This window comes from Cuculus canorus, chromosome 14 (genome assembly GCF_017976375.1).
Source record: "Cuculus canorus isolate bCucCan1 chromosome 14, bCucCan1.pri, whole genome shotgun sequence".
In the NCBI taxonomy this organism is placed as follows: Eukaryota; Metazoa; Chordata; class Aves; order Cuculiformes; family Cuculidae; genus Cuculus; species Cuculus canorus.
In genome coordinates, this window is record NC_071414.1 from 16,921,276 (window position 1) to 16,945,609 (window position 24,334).

The 24,334-nt window shown below is 42.7% G+C and overlaps 1 protein-coding gene and 1 long non-coding RNA gene across 8 annotated transcripts in view; one reads left to right on the forward strand and one right to left on the reverse strand.

The window, feature by feature from the left end:
* LOC128853599 (uncharacterized) overlaps positions 1–16,966 on the reverse strand; it is a 37,218-nt gene extending 20,252 nt beyond the window's left edge. For 3 of the 7 annotated variants that reach the window (XR_008452227.1, XR_008452226.1, XR_008452224.1), the window contains exons 1-8: positions 15,622–15,956; positions 13,883–13,978; positions 12,649–12,993; positions 11,931–12,101; positions 2,921–3,103; positions 2,662–2,821; positions 1,320–1,451; positions 11–96 (exon numbers count right to left, since the gene is read on the reverse strand). This is a non-coding gene — a long non-coding RNA (uncharacterized LOC128853599). Of the gene's footprint in view, positions 1–10; positions 97–1,319; positions 1,452–2,661; positions 2,829–2,920; positions 3,104–4,120; positions 4,250–11,930; positions 12,102–12,648; positions 12,994–13,882; positions 13,979–15,621; positions 15,957–16,838 lie in introns of those variants that run through there. The other 4 variants (XR_008452228.1, XR_008452225.1, XR_008452230.1 and 1 more) reach the window with 4 other exon arrangements.
* Positions 15,704–18,121, forward strand: SMIM32 (small integral membrane protein 32). Its single transcript, XM_054079650.1, has 2 exons — positions 15,704–15,722; positions 15,950–18,121. Exon 2 carries the CDS (start codon positions 16,665–16,667, stop codon positions 16,983–16,985), a length of 321 nt encoding a protein of 106 aa, XP_053935625.1. The 5' UTR covers positions 15,704–15,722; positions 15,950–16,664; the 3' UTR covers positions 16,986–18,121.
* Positions 18,122–24,334: the final 6,213 nt, after the last annotated feature.

Sequence of the window (24,334 nt, forward strand, 5' to 3'; positions counted from 1 at the left end):
TATTACTTACTCAGCGGCAATGCGAAGAGGGAGGGAGCATCTCTTGCAGCTTCTTCTCACTACGAAAATTCCAGACTCAAGAGAATATACCTATAACTGAGAGAAAGAGGATTTACTTCAGTTTTCTTTGCATCCATGTACGTTGCTCAATCTCATCCCAGTGAATTACGAGAGATCTTTCAGTCTGAAATCTCTTTACAGTCTTGTGGAACTAGCTCCATCAACAAGTCATGGAAATATTTCATTCAGGCGCGGGATTTTGAAAAGATACGCACTTTTGCCATGAAAGTTAGCAGCACATCTAAAGGAACTTTAGATCTCCTCTCCGCCCATCCTGACTCCAAAGGCTCAGCCGGGCTGTCCCAGCTGGAGCAAGGGCTGTTGCGTGGGTTACTGGTACTGAAGGAGACACCCGTTCTTGCTGTCATCTACTGGGAGTCAGACCAGCTGTAGGAAAGCCCTGAAGTCACACACAGGAGCTGCGACACCACCGAAGAGTCAGGTAAAACCCTTGAGAAGAAGCTGAGCAGACCTTATGTCCAACCTCCTCTGTCGGAGCAGGCAGCTCTGCCCTGACACCACACATGGTTAATGGTCTAAGAAAATAGAGTGTGCCCACAGTCATCATCTATTAAACCTCTCGGCTGCTTCAAGGGGAAAGTCAAACACAAATACGGGTCCCTCAACTTTCTGGTTCCTGTGATTTGGTCACGTCACAAGGAATTGCTGTGAATCTTCTTTCCACTGATCCACAGCAGCTACACAATTTCATCCACCAAACATTATGTGGAATTTAGGAGAGTTTATTGTCGAGGAAACGGGCAAACACAGGGCTGGTTCATTAGGACTCACGAGGTGGAAAAGACTTTCAAAATGTCCTGAATAGAAATATAGATTAGGAGAAGAAATACATTGTAAAATTCATCTTTGAATTGAATTGAAAACAGTTGTCAATGAATGTAGTATTATGAATATGTTTGCTTGTGAAAGAGACTCTGACAGTCATTATTCTGCCAATATTGGTATATTTTCTTCTACAAGATGGTACTGCGCTGAAGTATAATACAGTCCGCAAAGCAGGAACAACCCAGATTATCTTGAACATCAAAATCTACAACGTGCATTGCCTCCAAAGGAAATAAGGATAACTTGTATTGCGTAACTACAGCCTTATTATCATCGTGACTCACTCATTATTTTTACTGCATAGATTTTTCCAGTGTCAGACCCACAGTTATCTCTAAATAAGAGGTTTATATTCCACTTCTTGTAAATCAAACTCAGGAAAAAGAAAATTTTCCAAAATACATTTTGCTGACCTTTTGCTGTTGCCTTCATGTTAGGCTGTCCCAGCCAAATCCCCGAGTATATCCTCTTGGCCAAACGGTTGAACTCCTTCCACCAAAAATCACACGCTGTTTTTGCAGCCCCCTTGTTTTTTCACTATTCCACTGGAGAGCAGAAACAACAGCAGAGGGCTTATCTGAAGAGTGACCCCAAAACATGAGAAAATTGCAACCTCTGAACAAATAGTGTATGGACTGAAAAAGGGCTCAGTTTCTTGGCTAACAGAAATATTTACCCAGCTCTAGGGAAAACACTCAGCCACAGATTTTTATCTAACGAGTTCTCTGGTGACAGTTTAATACAGAATTTTCACTCAAGAGGGAAATCGAACTTCAACAAGATTTCTCCTACAAAGAACACAGAAAATTTTGCTTTCTTCTGGCCAATTGATAATTTCATTTTTTGTGGTATAATATTCTCTTAACATATAGAGGGTTATTCATATTTTGTGTATTTACAGGCATAGGCCCAAACATACACAGGTGTTGTGTGACTGCTGAGATGTTGTAGAGAAAAAATGCTGAGAATTTTGCATCTTGGGAGAGGTTTTAGCCAGCTCACAAGTGTCACATGGCAGTTAAAATGGAACCATACTCATGTTTTTATTCAAATTACTACTCTAAAATTATAAAAGATAAGTACCACCTTTCAGCATGAATAAACTTGAATACATACTAAAAATAATCCCACCTTAACTCCTGAAGTTACTGCCTTCTGGAAGGTGTAAATGGATAAAGTTTCCTATTAGATGTTTCACATAACTATATGTCAAAAGATTGTGTGTCAAAAATGTGAATCTGCAGCTTTTCGAGAGGTAGTTTCATAAATTTCTGGTAAAAATAAATCCCAATTTTTAGTCTTTTAGCTAAGCCCAAGATTTTTGACACAATTCATTTTTTCCCTCTGATCAGTTGGCATCAAAATTTTAGAGGATGGACAATGAGATCTGAGACAGAGATTAGGGTGTGATTCTCTCATTCTTACTTGCAACAGTTCACACTCAAGAGTATGAGTAGCCCCAAAGTAGTCAATAAACTCCATCGTAGAGTAAGAAACAACTGGAAAGGAGGAAGGCAAGCAGCGCCTGACCCACTATTGATAAATGAACTCCAGTGGAGAGTGTAGTTTGAGTTAAACCCCAGTCCACTCCCCTCCTATTTTTGAGGCATATCACACCAGATTTTTTAACCCATCCAGCTAGGTGCTGGATTAATTATTTTTCTTGAGGGTCAAGGTGGCCCTGGATGGTGCTAGGAAGAAGTTCTTCATCTAATCCCTGCCCCCTTCCTCCTGTACCCTTTCTCCCCCCCTTACAGCTGATCCTGGTAAGCCCAGAATAGCAGGAACAGGGTGGATCTGGTTATCATCCCTCCATCACACTGCTGCAGAGTTGCATCCCGATCAAGGAGCTCTGTATTATTCCTTGATGTGATGTCATCATTTGGCTCTGCTGCCACGGAAGATGCTGAGGCTCCTGCAGGCTCAGAGAGGACTTGCTTATTAGATGTAATTTATTTCTCACAAATGAAGTTGTCTCAATAAAATATGTGGCGATGGGTAGAAGTTCACCTACCACAGTGAGAGGAAAACACGTGGCAACACCTGGAACTTCAGCAGTTGCTTGGGGATTTCTTGAGGAAGGACAGCATTGGGTTGTGCTTCTTCCTTGTAACTTGGAAGACAATTTTCATCCTTGAATCAGGCATTTTTTTTCAGAAAATATAGCTGCTGAAACTCCCCAGGAGAATATCTGAAACTGTGAGTAATAAAATATTTATTAACCCAAGTACAGTTGATTACAGCCTTTTATTCCTCGAAGATACAGTGCAGACAGCTGCTTTCTATATGCAAGGATGAGTTCTGTAAGTCCAAGAAAAGCCATACCGTAAGGAGGCAAAACATAATGCAAAAAGAAGTCACAAGTACTAATTAAAGACTGATTTTTTTTGGACTGTATTGTTAAGCACATGGTCTGTAAATACCTTGACCTTCACTCTGCCACCCCTGCAAAATTTTTTGATTACGGAGAGACATATTTTTAAAAACAATGATACATTATTATGCAATATTTCTACTCCCTGAAAAATATAGATAATTAAAAAAGAAAGTTCAACCAAAATTGTGGCAGTGGAAATAGCTACATCTTGGGGTTTTTGCAGACTTGTCCTATTCCATTTACTGTACTGGTGTAGTCTAACTCAACATCCATTGATGGTAGGACAGAAATGTCCTATTTTTTAATTACTAAATGATCTGCTCTGCATGTAACTTGATCTCCTAGCTGTAAGTTTGGTCTACTCTGATGACTTCACCCCTCTGGAAGTAAAAGTGCCTGCCTCATTTGGACATAAAATAACACACATTGAGAGTGGGAGGATTTTTGAAAGTCCACAGCTTACCCTTCTGTCTTCTGACACGCGTCACAAGTTTACCCCTGACTGCAATGGGAGCAGAGTTAGACCAGCACAGGTTTCCTTTTGCAGCCAATCCCTGCGGCAACGCATTGGTAAATAATCCTTAGCTGTGGATATTTGTGCTGTGAACATTTCTCCTTTCATCAAAACACCTTTTAAAGAAAAGTCTTTTCTATGTAACAAGCTTGAATTAAACAAGTGGATTTTAGATATTTGTTGAAGAGCCAAAAGATACGAACATACAGTTAAGGGTCTATTCTATATCTTTGCCATCAGCCATCATTTTGCTTCTGCCTACTTATATGTTTTATCAGAGCTACGTATTTTTATGTCTTACATAATGTAGACTGGATAATTACCAAAGGTCCCACGTGTTGTACGTCATTCCCATGGCTGTTCACACTTAATCTCCTGCCTGCTGTTCTCCATGAGCAGGCATCCTACCAAATTTTGATGCACATAATGTATTGCGTAGAGGAAAAGGCTTCCTTTTCAATGATGAAAAGGAAAGGGGAAAAAAAAAAAAGAGAGAGAGAGAAATGTTTCGAACTAGCAGAGCAAAACATTTTAATTAAGCTCATAAAAAACTCAGTCCAAAAAGAGAGTATCAAAATCTCTCATGAGATGGCAAAATTTATCTAGTTCTAAATCTGAGGTGGATGCTGAAGGTGGTCTGGGATCTGGAGCAGCCACGAGAGATTGTACAAACAGCAACTGTAGGAGAAGAGGAGATATTTACACGAGACACAACAAGCAGCACAGTGCCCAACAGCCTGATTCACAAGGAAACCATTGCAGGACCGTTCATTAGTGATTGACACTTCAGATCCCGAGTTGAGGAATTCCTGAGGCTCTGACAGTCTCGTGTTTGGGGGAAGATAACGAGAGCATTTTGTGAGCAAAGTGGGTCATGGCTCAGCAGGAGAAGCACGTTGCCACATTAAACTATGAAGAAGCACAGCTTCCAAGAGGGTTTCTTTTTTTTTCCTGCGGTTATTTCGTTTAGCCAAGTTTAATCCCTATTTTACAGGAAAACAAGATGGTCATAATTTATGGGTCACTCCATTGTTCTTGCAACAGCTTTGTGAAAGGGGAAAGTGATTGCACTGTCTCACTACAAAAGACAGTGATTTGGGTAAGTAAGCTCAATTGTCTGAACAATATTCTGCAAATGAGTGTAAAAAATTATGTCAGAGAACAAAGTGTGAGTCATGCAGAATTACTCAATAAGAAAGAGCAAGTCAACTTCCATAGGATTCGGTTAATGTGGATATCTCCTGGAGTTCCGCTGAGCTGCAGCAGCAGATTTGATGGAAAGACACACGCAGCAATAAAAATTCCCAGTCTTTTCAAGAATAATATGTAGAAAATGTCAGGGGACAAATACCAAAATAAAACTCAGTCATGTCATATTTCTGATAGCTCACGTAAACTCTGCGAAGTGAGCCCAGAAACTATCCAGAGAGGTCTGAAGAACGCACTGTTTTGCCCGCTAAACCATCAGGAACAAGAGATTAATGACAGGAATGATTGAGGCTAGATTTTGACACTTGAGAGTACATAGAGTAGGTGTAGAAAAGATTACAGTTATGCACACAGATGGAAGAAGTAGATCACTGGAGGAGAGAAGTATGACAGTATTAAGACAGATAAAGTAATTTATTTTACAGGAAACGATTACACAGTTGAGAATCATAAGGCTTTTTTTTTTTTTTATCACTAGAGTGAAAAGGAGAGAATATTTGATTTTCTTCCACATGATCCACAAGATGTATCATGTGCTTCTGATGGTGTCAGAAAGGGTATGGTTTAGAGAGTGGGCGAACATTTGGATTTCTACCTGACTGACAACCCGCAAGTCAAGGAATTGGCCCAGCATCAATGAGTATCTAATTAATTTTGGCAGCAAATACTGCCAACACTGCAGGAAAATGGTCACGTAACAGGTTCAGAATCAATACATTGTCCTAGATTTAAAAAGCCACTGTTGAATAATTTTACTGACTCCCTCCCCCAGACTCCCTCCGTAAGCTGGAACAACTCCTCGGTTTAGGAAAGGGGGTTTGCCAGCATTTCTCAGGGTCCCTTTGATCTAGTGACCAAACATAAACATATCCAAAACGCTAGCAGTCAGCCACTGGGAGTTGCTCAGATCTCGGAGAGATCTGCGGCTCAAATCTCACAAAATATAGTAACTTGCTCTGAATTACAGGATTTTGTATTGCTTTGCCCCGGGACACGACGCACAGACCAGGAAATGTCCTACATTGGGGTATTAACATTTCTGCCTTTTAGAGTAATTAAACGCATGCATAAAGCAGGATTGGGTTCAGTTTTTTAGCATCAGAATGGTTTGTATTCCAGCACATTGAGGCTGAACCCTGTCTTATAGCCAAACCAGGAGCTACACATAAATTAAAAGACCAAATCTGAAATTCTATTAGAAAAGGATGGAAGGAAAAATAATCCTTAAACAGGAGAAGCAGCTTGACGTAGATCAAAATGATTTCAGAACTTCATTGACTTTGAGGTAATTGGCAATACTGTTCAGGCACCAGGTAAGCAATTATTTCTTTTGTAAAGGGCTCAAATGTAGGCAGGATACTTGTATAACACACATGGAGGTTTTTCCTGCTACTCTTCCATAATGTTATCTGTAAAACACACTCAGACAGCAGAGAGATAGAGACATTAAGAGTTGAACAAATCATTGAAGGATATATATGTGCCTAACTCCCTTCATTTCTGCAGTCTACAGATTTTTCTGAGGATCTGAGTCCAGAGACACCAGATGGTCGTTTTTCTCAGATATTTAGGCACCTACACATGCAAATAGGTGCCCAACATGTCCAAACACTTCGGTCTCTAAATAACCCTTAAAAATATTGATGCAACATTTTCATCCTACGAGATCTTTCTGAAATATCAAAGGGAAAAATAATTCTACAGAAATTTGTCAGATGTGTGCCTCTAGGCTACAGAGCTAAAGATCCACACAGATCTGTAGCCAAGTGCAATATTAGACAAGGTAGAGCAATGAGTATGGCTCTAGGAATAACCTGGCACTGGAAGCGTTAAGAACTCCAGTTAAAGATAGATTAAAAACTGCAGCCAAATTGCTTTGTATCGTAACCACGCAGTTATCACTGCCTGTGAACATGAGGCATCTGCGCTACCAAGGTTCAACATCCCTGGCCCTCCGTACCTTCCAGAATTCCCTCAAAATGGATGGGGGCACAAAAAGACACTTGGGAAGGCTGATTTTAAGAAATTCACTTGAAGTTTACCCTATAAGACTCTTTGCTGGATATTTAAATCACAAAAAGAAGAGACAGAGGCAGCTCAGAGTGGCAAAGACCAGAAGTACAAATGCTAAACAAAAATCCCAAGATTTATCCCCCTCTTTCTATGAACATAGATTTTTGTGTACTCTAAAGCCAGCAGAGGATTCTATTAAACCAAACAGCCTGTGCTGCGTTTTATTAGGGAGAAATAGGGTGTTACTTTGGTTCTTAAAAAGTACATAGTTTAAGAAGAATATACGATAGGTTTTGTCCTAGAGATTTTTTTAGGTTCTTGATATTTCAGCAAATTAATTTATGGCAAAATACAATGGAAGACTGTCCTGAGGAAACAATTAGAGTTTTAAAATGCAACAAAAAGTTACAGGGAAGAATCTCTCCGCTCTAATGTGTAGCTTTGTCTCGAAGGAAATTAACAAAACTTTATTACTTTGATCTTCTTGAGTTTCTTAACTTCATTAGTCATTTTGCTTAGCTTTAAATACAGATACCATGAGAGATAAAAAAATGCAGCATTTTAAAAGGGTCGATCGCTTCTATATGTGTTAAAACTTCCCTGATGAAGTTCAGTTAAAAATATTTTATAGCAGACAATCTATTATAACCAATAAGCATTCATAATTAATGGCTGGCCTCACGTAGCCTTTGAGAAGGATCACAACCTCTTTAAGATCTCAACATAACCATTTCTCTTTATGATCACAACTTTTCTCTCCACTTAAATACTTAGGAAGGAGTTAAATGATAGCAAGAGTTAGATAACCCCACTAATAATCAAAGTTATGAGTCCTTTAACTTGCTGTTCTCAGAGACTGTACAACCTCTACTGATTATTAAGCATGAATTTTAATAACAATACCATTGTCTATTTCTCCTCAGCATAGATTCAGAATTAATTAAAATACAATAGGAATGTATTTGCCTCTATGTAGGCAAGGAACATCCCTGAGTAACTTCATCTTGCACCATCTCAAAAAGAAATGGCACTTGATAACACTACTTTCCTTGGCAAAGTTAAAAGTCGGCTGAAATGTTATTTACTGTTTGGAGGAGGCATTAGCTGCAAATATTTCAATGGGCTGAGATTTGAGACATATCTATCTGCTTTATGTTTCATGCAGTTTTCCTTTTATGAGCTGTTATAGATGTAAAATGGATAATATCGTTATCCTAACTGATACTGGTTTTCAAGCTTTTCGAATTTATTTCCCTGAATTCATGGCAATGAAATTAAAACCAATTTGTTTGCTCTGTGAAAGAGCAGATGTTCCAGAAGCAATAAGATTTTAGATTATTAAAAATAACCCTTGTCACATGCTGACAGATTTTCTTTCTAACTGTATTCAAGAAGCATAAATTTCCGATTGTCTTTGCTGAGGGCGTTTTACTGCTTCCCTGGGTGGTGGCCACCACCCTACGATGGAGCACCTCTCTGAGGCACCCCAAAGAAAGGGCTGTTCCAGCATGGTGCCGTCCCATCCCATTTGGCAACTATGGGCACCTACCTGGCCTTGACTAAGAACCATTACAGTCTCAGGCAAAGAGAGCCAAAGACACGGAGCCACCAGAGTTAACGGAGAGGATGAAGACTGCCAAGGTTAAGCCATGCTAACGGGAGAACCAAGGAGATGATTAAGAGTGGTTTCTTCTCCAGCAGACGTTGCCAGGCGGGCTTGCAACTCACAGATCTCTTTTCCCAACCCTGCGTGGCAGCTGGGCTTTCCTCTTTCTCCTGGCTTACGCAAACACACAAATAACCTAAAGCAAACCTTGCTTTCCATAAAGGCCTGACCAGCCACCTCCCAGAGAAACAAGAGAAGTGTGCTGGTAGGTTTATGGAGAGCCGTAGAAAGCTGGAATACCAGAAAAACGGACTGATTGCATCTGATTCAAGGCCGGGTCTGCATCAGGCTGGGACACTAAGCAGTCACTTATATAATTAAATGGAGCCTAAATATAGATCGCAGATAATACATATAAAGTCCTTTTTCAGGATCCAGACTCTACCACAGTAGGAAAAGCAGAGACTGAAAACTGACATAAGGGTTCATGAGCCTTTTTGCCCGCTCTTTGCATGAACAGGTTCGGTGGAGAGTGCACATCTTTCAGATGAACTCTTCTGTAGGAACTGAAACTACAATATTACCATTTTCTTGTACAGCTCCAGGTGGTTTTGGAGAGTAGATAATAGGGAAAAAGGTTGTTTTCCTTAATGAAGGATTTAATCAAAACAAAATTGAAACAAATCTTTTTCTTCTGCTGTCCTACAGATAACTAACTTCACTTTGAGAGACAAGAATTGAGGTGACTGAAACCTTGGCTCTGCTGAGGACTGACCGTCCCCTGCCACGAGCAGGCTACTCACTTCCAGATCAATGTGTTTTACAGAAGGTTTCTATTTTAATATCAAAAAGACTTTTGAGTTAAAAACAATGAGCAACACGATATGTTGAGTCAGGCTGTTATGAATGACAAATTAAAAATTATAAAACTGGGTGTTTTTTTTCACCAAGCGGCACAGAAACAATTAAACTTCCCAATTCCCTGGTCCGCTGAGGGACACTGCGTTCAAATTCTCCTTTCATTTTCTTGCAGTCACAGATGGAAATATATCTTAAAGTGGTAGGCAGTCACACTGAGAGTCTGATATTTCCCAAAATAAAGTTTATCTAAAACTCTGTAGTTTATACCCAGTGTGAGAAGGGCGATGTGGTTCTCTCTGATCCGCTGTTCCTATCACCGAGGGGCAGCCACCGACCTACAAGTCAGCCCCGTTTATATGATCATTGTTTCTCTGAGCTAACACTGCCAGGAGGCTGAGCTCATGCTGAGACCAATAATAAATAACCAACCGTGAGCAACACATTTGCTTTATTAACTCATGGAAACGGGGAGGAACATGTGCATCAAACCCTACTGCTGCTCAGGGGGAGGATTGCCCAGCTGGGGCAGAGGTGCTGTGTTGGAGCAATAGGACAAAGGTTTAACTTCCCAGAGAGCATCAACACCTATTAAGATTTCAGCTCGGGGTTCAGCTCCCTCTTCCACCCTGGTCTAGACGGTTCTTCAGTCTTTTTTTACTGCATCAGAGCGCCTTGCCACCTTCAGTAATTAATCCCCCAGACCCCTGCAGGGTAAGAAAAGATTATCAAGTCTGTTTTCCGAACTAGGAAGGGGGTTGTAAAATAGACGTGCTGTTGCACAAAGCCTGGTGAGTGGTATCCAGGCTTGGCATGCATACAGGGCTCCCCTTGTCTGTAAAAGAATCTTCCATGTGTATGTCTAGGGGATCACCTAAGTTTCATAAATTCCCCTCATTACTTTGTGTTGACTCCTCTCAAAATATGCCATCAATATGGACCTTAAAAAACAAAGCAAAAAAAACAATAACTGGAGGAGAAAGAGGAGCTCTGTCTACTCAACCTGTCATCTGCTGTCTGATAGACACAGCCACAGCTTCCCAACACCGACAGACCATCCGTGCAAGAAAGGAGGAAAGATTTCTGACCCCAGACAGGTGGGTTGTACAGCCGTGAAAAAAGACAGGCTTCACTAATCAAAGTACCTTGTGATGATCTGTGAAGCTTCCCAAACAATCCTTGTCTCATCCCAAACAACTAACACTGGCAAAATTAAGGTAGGAAGAAGCAGGGCAACGTCAGAGGATTTCTAGCAGAGAGCTCAAATCTTGCTCAAAAGGTGATGGGGATGCCCCAGCCCCTCTTGATCTGAGGTTCCTAAAATGAAGTTAAATATTGTGGTTAAACATGAACTTTGACAGCTTATCAGTGGAAGAAGAGGGTTATGTATACAGGTGGGATGCATCGAGTGCAGCAGCCTGGAGAAAGCGTCATTCTATTCCCTTTTAGAAGGGACATGAACAGAGGAGAGAGGAAAAACACTATTCCCCACAGCCTCCCCAGATCTGGTTCTGACCCCAAGAGAGTGAATTCAGGGTGAGACAGACATTGCCTTTTATTCATCTTGCAGATTGTTAAGGGACTGCAAGCACCAAACCCAAAATGTATTCAAAACTAAAACCTCACAGTGAATTGTAACACTTCATCTCTTCTTGACCGAAATTCAACCCCCAATAAGTTAAATGCTTAACTTATTGGAGTTCAATGCTGGGAATACAGACAGTGCCTACAGCACGTAGCACTGTTAAGGCACAGTCCCGTTCTCCGATCTCTCTGCCTGGGCAGTGACAGGCTGGACCCGGAGCCGACCCCAGGGAGCACCGTCACGCTGCAGAGAGGACTGATGGAGTCACGAGCTGACACCCCTGCGCAGCCCACAAAGCAGCAGCCCGTGTCTGTCTGAGGACTGAGCTGACACACTCCTGATGACCTGGGAGAAGCCTTTCTCCTCCCTAGAGCTGAGCTGTTGCAGAGACTCAGCATAGCATCTGCGTCCGCTTTCGCATCCAAGCTCTGCTCACAAACCAATGTGCCAAGACTAGAAATCAGTCCTCTAAGCATAAAGGAGGTACAAAACCCCAACCTTTCTCTACAATTACAGCTTTTGCTTATACTCCCACAACACCCACCTGCTTGTGGACTACATGCCCCGGAGCATTACTGGACACCCACCTACACCACCCTGGCTGCACCACTTAATTGTGTTTTCCCTTCTCTATACACCAAACGAGCTCTCATAGAAAGAAAATTAATATTTTTTTCAGGACATAGGGAATTCACATGTCTACCACACAAGGATACAAAATCTTTTGGTACAGGTGAAGTTCCTGTACTGCAAACTCCCTTGGAAGCTCTGTAGAGCCACAGCAGTAGATCAGACCACTGACGGGAGGCTGGGATGCCGCCACTCTTCACCGCGCTTATTTCCCTGCGGTGGCAAAGCTTACCTGGACAGCAGGAGGTGCAGGATCCTTATTCCCTGTCTTCCAATGGAGCATGCTTTGGTGAATCCTGATGCGCAGCCCGAAGAAGAATGAAGGATTCAGATGCAGCCCGGATAAAATGCACACGAGCTCTCTTTTCCGCAGACTTCTCTGGAAAGTTTCTAAATGCTTCAGCTGATGCAAACAGAGAAACCTATGTTACAAGTTAGTTTTAAATAGCACATGCAAGCTCTTTTGAAACAAAATATTTTCAGCACATCTCTGCGCTTGGGCCAAGTTCTCCAGGCATCAAGTCCCATACTTAAGCACTGAAGGCAAGATCCCTGCGTTAGATGCACAGTGCTTAGTTTTATGCCATTGGAAAATACAGTCCTCAATATCTGATTCTCAGGAACCTGGAAATAAGTAATTTCCTTTGGAGAGATTAAAAAAAGGAAATAATCTCTGTATGCATTTTTTTTCTTTCCTTTATATGGTTTTAAGACCGCTTTTATGCGGCACTGGAAAGTCGCAGCTCATGATTTGTTACGCTCTAGTCTGCTAATAGAAACACCCTCCCAACTACCGCTCACTCCTGAGAGCAGAAGGATCGTAACACAGATTGTAAATGCTTGCATTACTGAGAAAGATAATGTTTCTTTCCACTTTCATTTCCCTTGGCTGATATTTATCATGGTAGGGGTTGCGCAAGCATATAAGAGAGAGATCATACATTATTTACCAGTCTGGATATGGGGAAAGTCTTCAGCCTTTCACACTGTGGCTGAACCCTGAGCGGTTTCCCACCCGCTAAGATTTTCATCGTGTTTGGTGGTAGCTTGGCTAAAGGACTGCCAAAGCAAACACAATCACTGTGCCAGCCCCGAGAGCAGCAGCGGAGCGGTGCTGAGGTTCACGGGCTCTGCTTTCCCTTCTTTTGGCTCTGGCCGGTTTATGTCACTATTCATTTCATGCTACGGCCAGAACTGCCACCAGGTCACTGCAACCATTGACGAATCCCTTGGGGTTCACTGGGGCTCCAGGAGGCTCCAACATCTGAGGTGGAATCTCTTGCTCTTGGATGTAGCTGGGGGAAGACAGACGCATAGAAGAGGGTGAGATAGGAGTGGGTGGAAAGCCTCCCAGCCCCAAGATTGTCCCCAGGATGCCACCAGGGCCAGTGGTGCTGACCCAGTTTCCAAACAAGCCAGGAAGTTGCAACACGGAAAAGTTTATTATTGTTAAACTCCAGGCAGTGTCAGAGGCTCTACGCTTGTCCTGCAGCACCATTGCCAGTGCGCATCAAAAAAAAAACCCTTACAAAACACATCATTAAATGCTTGAAACCTTAAAATAAAAAGAAAGAAAACAAGCAACAATAGCAACAAAGCACTGAAGAAGATAATAAGGAAAATATTACAAGGAACTCAAGATTTGAAATGCTTTTCCAAATGAAGGAGAACAAGGGGAAAGGATCAGATTTTAATTTTGCAAATAGGGTATTATTTATGGAAATTTGGCTTTTTTAAGATTAAGCCTGGATACAGCGCTGCAGAAAATACATTTGATTTATTCCCAGGGCTTTTCATCAGTTTCTATATCAGCTTCAGCCAGTCAGCCAAGAAGCAGGAGGAGTTTTGCGCACTCCTGAGCTTGCCTGCACTGAGGGCTCTTGTAAGACACCCGGAGGATTTATCCCAGTGCCGGGTAGTTGTTCCGTGATGACTAGCAACAGTCCTCGACCCAAAGTGCTGGCACTGGGTCTGAACCATTGTATCTTCAGGGCACAAAAGAAGTCTTCCAAGAACAAGGGAGAACATTTTATAGGAGTGAAAGGATAAAAAATAGCGATTCCAGCTCTGTGTCTGCACGCAAACTGCGTGTGGGCAGGGGTGGGAAGAGGAGGTTCAGGGGGGGCACCCCATGTTTGCAGGGAAGAGACACGCAGCCAAACAAGGTCAAACGGAGGCACTGACCTGGCAGAGCAAACAGCCCTTTTGTTCCCTCCCAGCAGTGCAGTGACTCTCCCAACCACCTCCAGGGACACCTCCAGCGGCTCAGGGGAACGATCCCTGCAGGCACAAGGGAAGGAAAGAGGGGGAAAATGAACACACCACCACCAAGGAGACACCTCGGATGATCCTTTCCTTCTCCACCTCCGCCTGGTTTGACCCTTAACCAGCAAGCAGAGCACCACAGGGCTGCCAAAACCCACACTACCGTACGGGGACAAAATACACCTACGGCAACAAAAGGCATGTGCATCCTCTATAGCGTCTTTCTCCCCTCCTGCAGAGTTATTAACTTTTGCAGAGAAGCTGTTTGTAATGAACTTTTTGCTGAAGTATGTGAAACACGAAGTCCTATTTATAGGACTCTGCTCCTAGATGCCTTCCTGCCTTTCCTACGGACTAATAAAAACAATAAAGTAAATAAATAAAAGAGGATGCAAAGTTTGGTTAAACTCAAAAACAGTTCCAGGAGGAGACAAGCGAAGACAGGATGGTCCTGGGAAGACATCCAGCCTACCAGACACCCATGTCCTGCTGCTCATCACAAACTCTCCACCTTCAAGGAGACAGTGTAGGTAAACAGTTGCAAACTATATTAGCTTTTTTTTTAATGAGCCTGTTGATTTTTCCAACCCCCATGCTGGCTGCTGGCCTTCGTGTCCTGTTCTTTGAACCTGCACAGAGTAAATAAGTGTAACTCCTGCGGCTCTGCGGGCAGGAGGTGCGTCCCCAGGGGGAGCGTTAGGTACAGGCAGGGGAAGACCCTTCAGCCATCCTGGAGAGCAGCAAGTCAAAGAGAAGAGGCAGCTCACATGGGCTGAGAGAGGATTGTGAGGGGGTATGGAGTAAAAGAGAGAAACAGAAATCAGGAAAGCCTTAGAGGAACGTCTGCTTGAGAATTCAAAAGGTTACGAAGACTCGGAGGTAAACGCACGGGTAGTGGCTTTTCTGAGGACAGACGTGGAAGGATGCAAACAGGGATGTGACAGCCTTCAACTGCCCCAGGAGAGCTGCTGGAGGCACGAGGGGTTTAACCGGAGCGCTTGGAGCTTGGACACTGCCTAAGGCCTCAGGGGCACTCGCCCTCTAGCAGGGGCTTTATTTCAGTTAAATTTAACTGACCAGAAAATTCCTCTTCATTCCCCCTCTCCCAGCAGAAACATTTATTATGCTAATTGAAACATTTAACCACCTGGGACTGTTGGCTGCAATATCTCATCATAAGCAGCTTTAACGTTTGCTTGGATCAGCGCCCTGGGACCACAGAACGTATTTCACCCTTCCTTCTGCCCATTTACCAAGCGCTGCTCTCTCCCTCACTCCTCTCCCTCCCCGCACTCTGTCCTTTGCCCTTTTTTTGAGTTGGAAGGCATTAAAATAAAAGTAATAAGAGGGCTTGGCTGCTGCATGGGAGCAAAAGATCGGGAAAGCGAGCTGGCAAGCAGCCAGCAGCTAATAGCAGCATAAAAGCAATTTGATGAAAAAAAAAGAATGTAAAGTGCTAATTGTCAGGCGGGAGAGGGTGCTGGGGTCCCTAGAGAGGGGGAGGAAAAAAACCAGAAAAGACATTTTCTGACAACTCCAGATTTTAACAATAAAGGTCTGAGGAAGAAAGAAAGGGTTTGGTGCAATTTTCTTTTTTGTCCCATTCCCTGCTACCCTCCCCCAGCTCAAACCCTCTAGCTGGAGCCTCAGTCACTCACGGGGATTTATCGAAAGATCTCTTCCTTTTTAGCATCGTGTCACCGCCAGATGCACCACGGGCTGCAGAGCTGCACCACCACGCAGTTCTCCCCTTCCCACGGTAGCGAGTGACGCTGCAGCCGAGCTTCTGTCGGGGGGAAAAAGTCATCTTTGACAGAATCCGGCACAGTCCCACCTCTCAGTTTGGATGAGCTGAGGGTGGAGAAGAGGTTTCCAAAGGACTGACCGCCCTCCCATTCCCAGAGAGGCTTGTTTGGTGTCTTTTTTTTTAAACAGAAGGATATTGGTCCATTTTTACTTATTTTTTTTAATCTATGTTTCTCAAAGCAATCGAAAGGAGTGCCTGGAAAGCTCAAGCAGAAAGCTCAGCCTCTTCACATCAGCTCCACAGTGTGCCGTTAACTGGGATTAAGAAAGTCAACTAATGCTTCACAGCACCAGGATTTCAACAGCACGGAGCCTCCCGAGGCGGAGAACCACGACGGCAAATTCAGCAAGATCTCAAAGCAGCTACTGCCTCTCCCCACAGATGGCATTTAAGCCTGGATTTTTGTGCATCCCCCTTCTGAAAATCAACTGGGAATCCATCATGCCTTCCCTTCCCGGACAGTGAGCGCTGCCAGCCAAAGCCTTGGCTCCTCTCTGCCCGGCTGCCGGCACCGGAGCTGCGTTAGGGACAGCCTTTCCCATGCAGGTGCAGTGGGGGTCCCGGCAGGGTCCCGGAGCTCCCAGCCCATCCCAGCCAACCAGCAGATGATCCAGCACATTGGCCCAAAAGCGGTGCGTCGGGGGAAGGAGGGCCAGGACACGAGGTACCGGTATCATTTTTGATTAATATTTGTGGATGAATGCTGTAACAATGAGCCAAGAAGATTTGAAAGAAAGTCACTGAGCCATGCAAGTGAATTAATTTGCTTTTAGAGAAAATGTGGCTGGTTTTCAGCTTTTTACAAGCAGGAACATTCTTTCGTTCCTATGCCAAAGACTGACTGCATTTGCCCTCCTGCTTTACTTCTGCCGTGGAGCAAATTTAAGCAAGAACATGTATAGTGAATTGCTAAATTCAACCAGTGCCACTGAAGCTCACTTAATCATTCAGACCAACACACCCTACCTGAGCGGCACACCGAGACCCGTGAGCTCCTCTGCTTTTTACATGTCGACAGCCAGGGTGTTAAAAGAAGGGGAAATAAATAAGCCAGACCTGGTGACTTACATCATTCTCTTTTTCTTTCTGCTTTTGACTGTGACACTCATTGTGCTCTTCATAAACTGCCAGCTGAAAAATTCTTTTTTTGCCACTCTTCCTTACGACAGATCGCTCAGAGAAGCGAGGAGCCCGTGGAGGACACAGGCTGTGTGACACTCGAGAGCAGGGATGTGTTACAGCAGCAGCAGGCAACGAGCAACCCTGTGCAATAAGGCATTCTTGCCCCGTGTCAGTGGATGGAAGAGCCCCTGTTTCGAGTAACGGGGCTGCACCGCAGGGAAAGAGTGCTGAAAAATATGCTGTATGCGAATCAGAATAGCTGTAAATAAAAAGCCCTGTTGTGAACTAAAGAGAGAACGCTTTAGCAAATTTATACAGTTTTGTGCAACCAAAAAAAAATCGCCCCCTGATTCTAGATGAAGCTCTATGTGTATGCAAATGTCATCATCCACCCATTCAGTGTCCGTACAAGGATATTTGCATTAACAGCCTCTGATTTGGGCATCTGGTGGAGCTTGTTATCCATGTTTATGAAACCATAGCATCAAAGGTTAAAAAAAAAAAACCCCACAGTGCATTTACCTAACGGCTCCACGCGGAGGAGATGAGTTTACTTCCCAGACCCATTTCTCTCAGCTGCTTCTGAAGCTGTGCGGTAATGCCGTGGGAGTCCTGCAAGGCGGGGGCAGGAGGGGAACAAAACTGTTTATTTTGACTTCTGATTGTGATTTTCTTAAGGGTGTCTTTGATTACTGTGTCGTCAATCGGGTTTTAAGTTACGTTGAAAGACTAAATACCCAAGAAACCTGTGTTTAACTTTCTTAAGCTACAAGGGAAATCATTTGCCAAGGCATGAAACCAAAATAGTCAGGATGGGGAGAAGGAAGGAGAGAAAATAAATATCATTAATGGTAGGTAAACTAATGAGGGGAGAGCAGAGTGGTTCAAGTTCAGTACACAAAGTAGATAACTTCTGAAAGCCATAAACCACAGTTTTATAGCAATAGCTGCTTTAATGCACAATATCCCCCCTCCTTGGCTCCCTATATAAATCTAGCACAATCGGCAGTACGCTTTATCGATGTGGCAATAGCTCGATACAATATCGGTCACTGGCAAACCCCAACATTTTAAATTACGAGCTATCCAATTTCATTCAAAAGGCTTCTGCTTAACCTTGTCGGCTGATGTGCTATTTTAAAAATGCTGATTTTTAATAAACTTGCCATAACAGTACAATTCCAGATCAAACCACACAAAACCCTAACTGCATTTCTGTATCCCACAAACAGGGGCCAAAGAACTTTTCTTCTTTTAACCCCAGTAGCTCAACATGCAACTGAATTGCAGCTATCCAGAAACATAAGTTCTAAACCCTATTTTTGCTCCGTTTTTCGCTAATGGATCATCTTTCAGAAGAACGGGGTTCAAGTAGCGTCAGCTGCTGTGCCCCGAAATCCGTTCTTAACATGCGGAGGACACAAGTGCTGTGTATACATATATACATAACTTATTTAACTGAAATGGGAAGATGTTACAATGCAAATACACACGAACTGGCTCACTCTCAAACTCACAGATAAAGTGTGTATATATGGGAGTTCGTTTGCAAGCTTTTTTTTTTTACACAGAAGTTCCAACGTTAATAACACTTCCATGTCATTGTCTTGGTTACCATGTTTTATTATGCTCAAGCAAGTTAAACTACTGTGTACCAGGCTTTAATATTTTATTTCTCTATAGGTGGCCAATTTTTATCTTCTCCAACCCAAATTTTACAGCTATAATTCCAAGTAATTACTCCAATGTAGAAAGCAAGCATAAAGTCAAGTGTGTTTATTTCAGCCCTTTTTGAATAAATCGAGTTTTATCAAATCAGGCATTTCTTATTTATTTTTAAGGAAAGACAGCTTGGGTTTGGCCATCAGCCATGATGAGTTCGGTCTAAGAATTTCTGCTGGCAAAACCCTCAGAACCTGACAAAGCACATGTCGCATTGCACCCTACTGTACTTTATTTAAACATTCAAGAATAACCCTGGAATAATCCTCCTTTTCTCCACAGCCTGATAGTTGGAATAATACCTGAAAAGAACCTGTCCAGCTCAGAGCAGCAGCTGATTCACTGGGAAAGTTTCTATGCGTGTCCTTTGTTGCTTTCATCCATACCCAGAATAATTCCTATTGCAGAATAAATTTTTATTAATGCCCTTTTAACCCAGGTATGAAACATATATATAGAAAACGTTTTATATATTCTCTCTCACCAGGCCCAGCGTTCAAGCTGGCCATAAAAGCCACTTCCGACCACAGGTAAGTCAGGAGAGGGAGCGATGGGCAGTTATTCACTTGTTGTAACTGGTTTATTAGGTGCGTGACACACGCAGGGTCCCAAACGTATACTCCATCCCTTCTGCCCCGACACAAACGCATCATTCGCTGTGTCTTTATAGCAAATTTCACTTTCTCAATGTGCCTCTCAAGAAAGCTTCTGGACACCGCCCCGCAGCAGCCTCCTACCTGATGGCTTCTCCTCGAGGCAGACGGGAGGCCAATCTGCTGGAACACAAAAGGACGAAGCAAACACCAGAAATCCGGGACACGGTGCTGTGAGGAGTGGCGTGGCCTCAGTTCAGAGAAGCCCTTAATTATATGCTTTGCTTTCGAAGGATGAGTAGCTCTCATAATGCTTTGGAGAGCATCCATACACTTTTAATTTCACAGCTCTGTGCTCTGCTGAGTCAGGACCTGTGTGTTAAATAGGGTTTTAGCTGTTGTTCCTTTGCGCCAGGGAAACAACGCATCACTACCACCTGGAAGCAGTGAGACCTCTTGTATCTGATGCCACCTTTCCAACAGATTATTATTATTATTGTTATATTTCAGTCTGTTGGCTTTAACCTCTGAGTCCACAGGTGGTGCAGACACTGTGTGGAGTGTTTATCACAGCACTGGTGCTGAGTAACCAAGGAGGACCCCCAGGTGCAATGCTCCTCTGCAAAAGCACCCCAGAACTGGGAGCTTACTCATACCACTGCTCATCCTGAACACGAGATTTGTTAACATTTCAGGAATGCAGCAGGATCCATCTTTCTTCTCACATTTCTTACCTGTAGGTGGGCTTTTCTACGTGCATTCACCCTTCTGCATCTCCTTTTGCTCAGAGAAAAAAAAACAGGATCTGAGTGTTTTTTTAAACCCAGTACCATCACACGGCCATCACAACTGATGCCAGAAAGAACTCGCCTGTAGGACTCATGAGTCTGCCAATCAGACAACAAGGCAAAAGGCTAAGAATAAATCCCAAAAGCTAAATATTTCACATCTGCTCAGGCTTCCTCAGACTAGTAAATGCCCTGGTGCCGCATGGCAAAGCGGAAAGCAAAGCTATGATGCATGATCACAGTCTCCAGCTGGTGCCAAACCACAAGAGCCACAGCAATTTGTAACCACGCTTGTTCTAATGAGTTTTCTTATGGTAGCATCTTCAAAAGAAATGAAAAGCCCTTATCCCAGGACACCACTTCAAAACAGAAATCACCCAGATGAAAGTTCCTCTCTGCAGCTCATCCTCCATTAAGAAAAGAAAGAGAAAAGGCTGAGAACTTAGGTAAAGCTGCTAGCGAGCAGTAACAAGAGTGAGGATTTAGTTATTACTACTCCTTAGATATTTTCTGTCCTTCCTAATTTACAAGATTGATTTCAGAGCACGGCTGAAGAGACTAAGTAGGATCTAAGCCTCAGTTCCCTAGTGACAAACAGCTGTCCTCGACTCACGCAGGAGCGCGTGGCCAGACCTGACCCATGGATGTGCTGGGTTGGAAGGGACCTTAAAGCCCACCCAGTTCCACCGCCCTTGCCAAGCGCAGGGACACCTTCCATCAGACCAATCTGTTCAAGGCCCATTCAACCCAGCCTCGAACACCTCTCATGTGCTTTTCTATAGCTTCACGTCTTCATTTCTTGCACCAAAGTGAATACTTCTAGTGTTCTTCTAGAGCAGAACCCCTTCAATAGAGATGTTCACACAGAAATGCTCATTGCACAGTTGCCCAACAGCAACCACTTGTTCTAGACCCCACGTGTCCATCACACTCAGGAAACAGGACAGTACTGCTGGGATAGATTGCCTGCCTCCAGATATTTTTCAATGAGCTTTTAAACTCTTTTTTTTTTGTCATTTCAGTGTTATATGTTGCCAGCAGTTGCTTTTAACCAGATTCCGAAACACCCTACAACCATGTTTACCAGCCAATGACACTGCAGCCTCAGACTCACCTTTAGAAGCAGAAAATAGGAGGATTAAGAGAATCCCAAGCCAGGTCTTCCCTTGGGTTTGCACTCAACTACAGCTAAAAAAATGTTGCTTAAAGAAATATTTGCACAGAACACCTGAACACTTGGCCCAGTTTACAACAATGCATCTCAAAAGAATTTGATGCAAGCTGCCTGGAAATTGTGAAACACTGAAATACCCATCACACGGGTATTGGATGCATCTGTGCTCAGTCTAAGTGGCCTTCTACTAAGGCTTCCTCCTCCTTTGTAGTGTGAAACTGCCTTGAGAATGCAATCAGCCAGAGAAGTCTTATTTGGAATCTTGAGGTCTACTCCTTTGACTGTGCTGGACTTTGGAAACCTCTCAGGATAGTTTTAGAGGAAAATGCTGATAAATACAGAAACAGAGGTCAGAGAAAAAGCCAGATTGCACGTTTTAATCAACCAGCAACAAATGGCTAGCGCATACTTGAGGCATGACATGCCATTTTCCCGTCAACGTGTCTGAAGACCCGGGCACAGCCCCCTTCACGTGGGCAGAGGACAGCACACATGGCAACAGGTCAAAGGAACAGGTATCAAAATGATGTTGCTCAGGAGGCTGAAGGACCTGTGTTCCAACATGCAGGAGTTGGAAATTCATGTCAAAGAACAACTAAACACCTGGGAGAAGCAGCAAGACAGTATTGTCCTTTCAGTGGCTTTGATGATGGTTTTATGCTGTGGGGACTAACAGGAGTGGTTGGGTTCTTTTCCCCCCCAAAAAAAAAATTCAGTTTCTACTTTGACTTTTGCACAGCACAATAGGAAGCCCAAGGGCAGATACTACACAGCTTGCACAAATCTCACACTATCCATAGCTGTTGAGAGTTTCATTTTTCAGTCTAGGCAAGATGTTTTCCAGCCTGCAGCTTTCTTCTGCTTTGCTATTAAATTTGTGAGTGGTTGGAGCGAGAATTCACACTACCGAGCTACCAACAACCATCTTTGCTGCACCTGTTTGATAAAAATACACAGGATGACCTTTCTTGACTTTCAAGCTGATACACAGATGTCTAAGACTAAGGGGAATGATTATTTCTGTTCAGTGTTACCATCCCAAAGCACTAACTGTGGCTGAAAAACGCTCATCAGCATAAGCCAATTCTCTTGCCAATACTAATCGAGCATTAAGATGATGCAGTATCTAAAAACATTTACATTTAACCGAGTGGCTGACAATTCACAGGTGCTTTGGGACTTGTTACAAATGTCTCAGCGCACAGGGAAGATGACAGCTTGCTCTGCATCCTAAGTCAGAAGATCAGCAATGCTTCAGATTCCAAGGGAAACCAGAGCAAGTATCATCAGGGAGCACGCTTCGATGATTTTTATGCTATCAGTGTCTGAGAACCCCCCCTCCAAATCACATTGGCCAAAATATTGAATTTGGGAGGTTAGATGGAATCAGCATTTCCCCAATACCAAGAGCTTACTTCAGGAATGGCACTTGGAAAAGCCTGATTCAGTGCACTGACTTGACACTTGGATCACTAATGTCATCTGACCTGAATATCTATAGTAAAAGTAATTTCCCAAGTTTCCCTAACTTCTCTGAAACATTATTTCAAGAAGAGCAGGATCTCTCAGCATGGTGTCAGAAAAAGCAGGGTCCTTGGCTACAACAGGGCAGGGAGCAGTCCAGGTCAAGAAAAATCAATTTTTCTTGGCACAGGGTACAGGACACCCAACATTTACTACTTTAAATGCCAGTGAGATATTTGCTCTCTATGTAGCAGTGAGCAGAAGTAGCCTCTGACTCACTGAACACGCTGGGCAGGTCTGGAGTGGAGGTGGAAGAAGTGGGGTTTGCCCAAAGCTTTTTTCCTTCTGAAAAAAAAATCCATAAATGAACAATTTCACAGGTTACTTTGGCATGCTACTCAGAGATGTAATCATCAACTGGTACTAAACGCAAGATTAAAAATAACTCTTCAGTTCCATAAAATAATATTTTAAAGCTTTTAATAACCAAGTTTTCTTTGGGTTTGTTTTTTTTTCTAACTTGTATCAATAACATATATGTATCTCCACATCAAGCTTACTGAAAGGCAACAAGCCACTGCATCACTTAAATTGTTAGTCACTTGCTGATTAGACAATCATCTAGCTAATACTACCATAATAAACCTTCTGGGGACTTTGTGGCAAGAAAAACATCTGTTTTCAGAACATTAAAAAAAAAAAAATTGCCACTCGAGTGATTGGATCCTCCTTAGCACAGCATCGTTGTACATTCAGGGAAAAAAAAACACCTATTAACTAAGAAGATCAGAGAACTTGATGGGGATTACTACAAGGTGGCGGTCCGTTAGCCAAATTAAATCCCAAAGCAGGAAGCACAGACAAATCAAGCAGCATTAACACTTCTGTTTCAGTTTGGTACTAATCAAACTTTCTTTTGTGCATTGCTTCAACAGATCTCTGTGGAATTGGGATTCGGTATTTTTGTACTCACCCTGTCAAAAAAGGCGATTTCTTTTAATTAGCGTGCACCAATTGCTATTTCAAGTTCTTAGTAAACAGAAAAGTTTTCTTCCCCTCTATCTTAAAAGATAAGGCTAACAGACAGCAAATGAAAAGCTTACTAAAACGCTCCTAGATTTCCATTTTATTGGAACAGTATTTGAGTTTCAAGAGACATTCAAACAGCCTTCATTCCAATGAAAAGGTTATCAGTCATCAGTTTCAAGCTCTACACATTCAAACATGATGACAGTTCTTTAAAAACCTTATTGTCAGCCACAATGCTAAAAAGAACCCAATCACACCCAAGACACACAATCAGAGTTGCTATAGTCTCACAGATAAGTAAATATTTAAATATTAATTCCCCTTTAAATATTTTATAAATAGCAGCAGATTGGTACCATTACTGCAATCAGAGTTTTTGGCTGGCTGCATTCTGCAAGCCCCACAAAAAAAAAAAAAGGGCTCAAATAAATTAATGATGTAATTCAATCTCTGCTTCCAAGAGCACTGCAGCTTTTGCATTAACAAAAAGCTATAAGGAAAGTATTCCTAAAATTGCAAGATCACATTTGTATGAGAAGGAGTATGTACATGGTAAGGCACCAGCAGAGTTACAAGAACTCATAAATCAACCCCTGTAAACAAATATTTGAGGCGTACTAAGTTACAGATAAAGCAAATGAGAAAAATCTGTGGGTTTTTTTGTTTTGTTTA

Excerpts from the sequence above, each read along its gene's own strand:
- SMIM32 (XM_054079650.1), top strand. The coding sequence starts at position 16,665 with ATGTATAGTGAATTGCTAAATTCAACCAGTGCCACTGAAGCTCACTTA.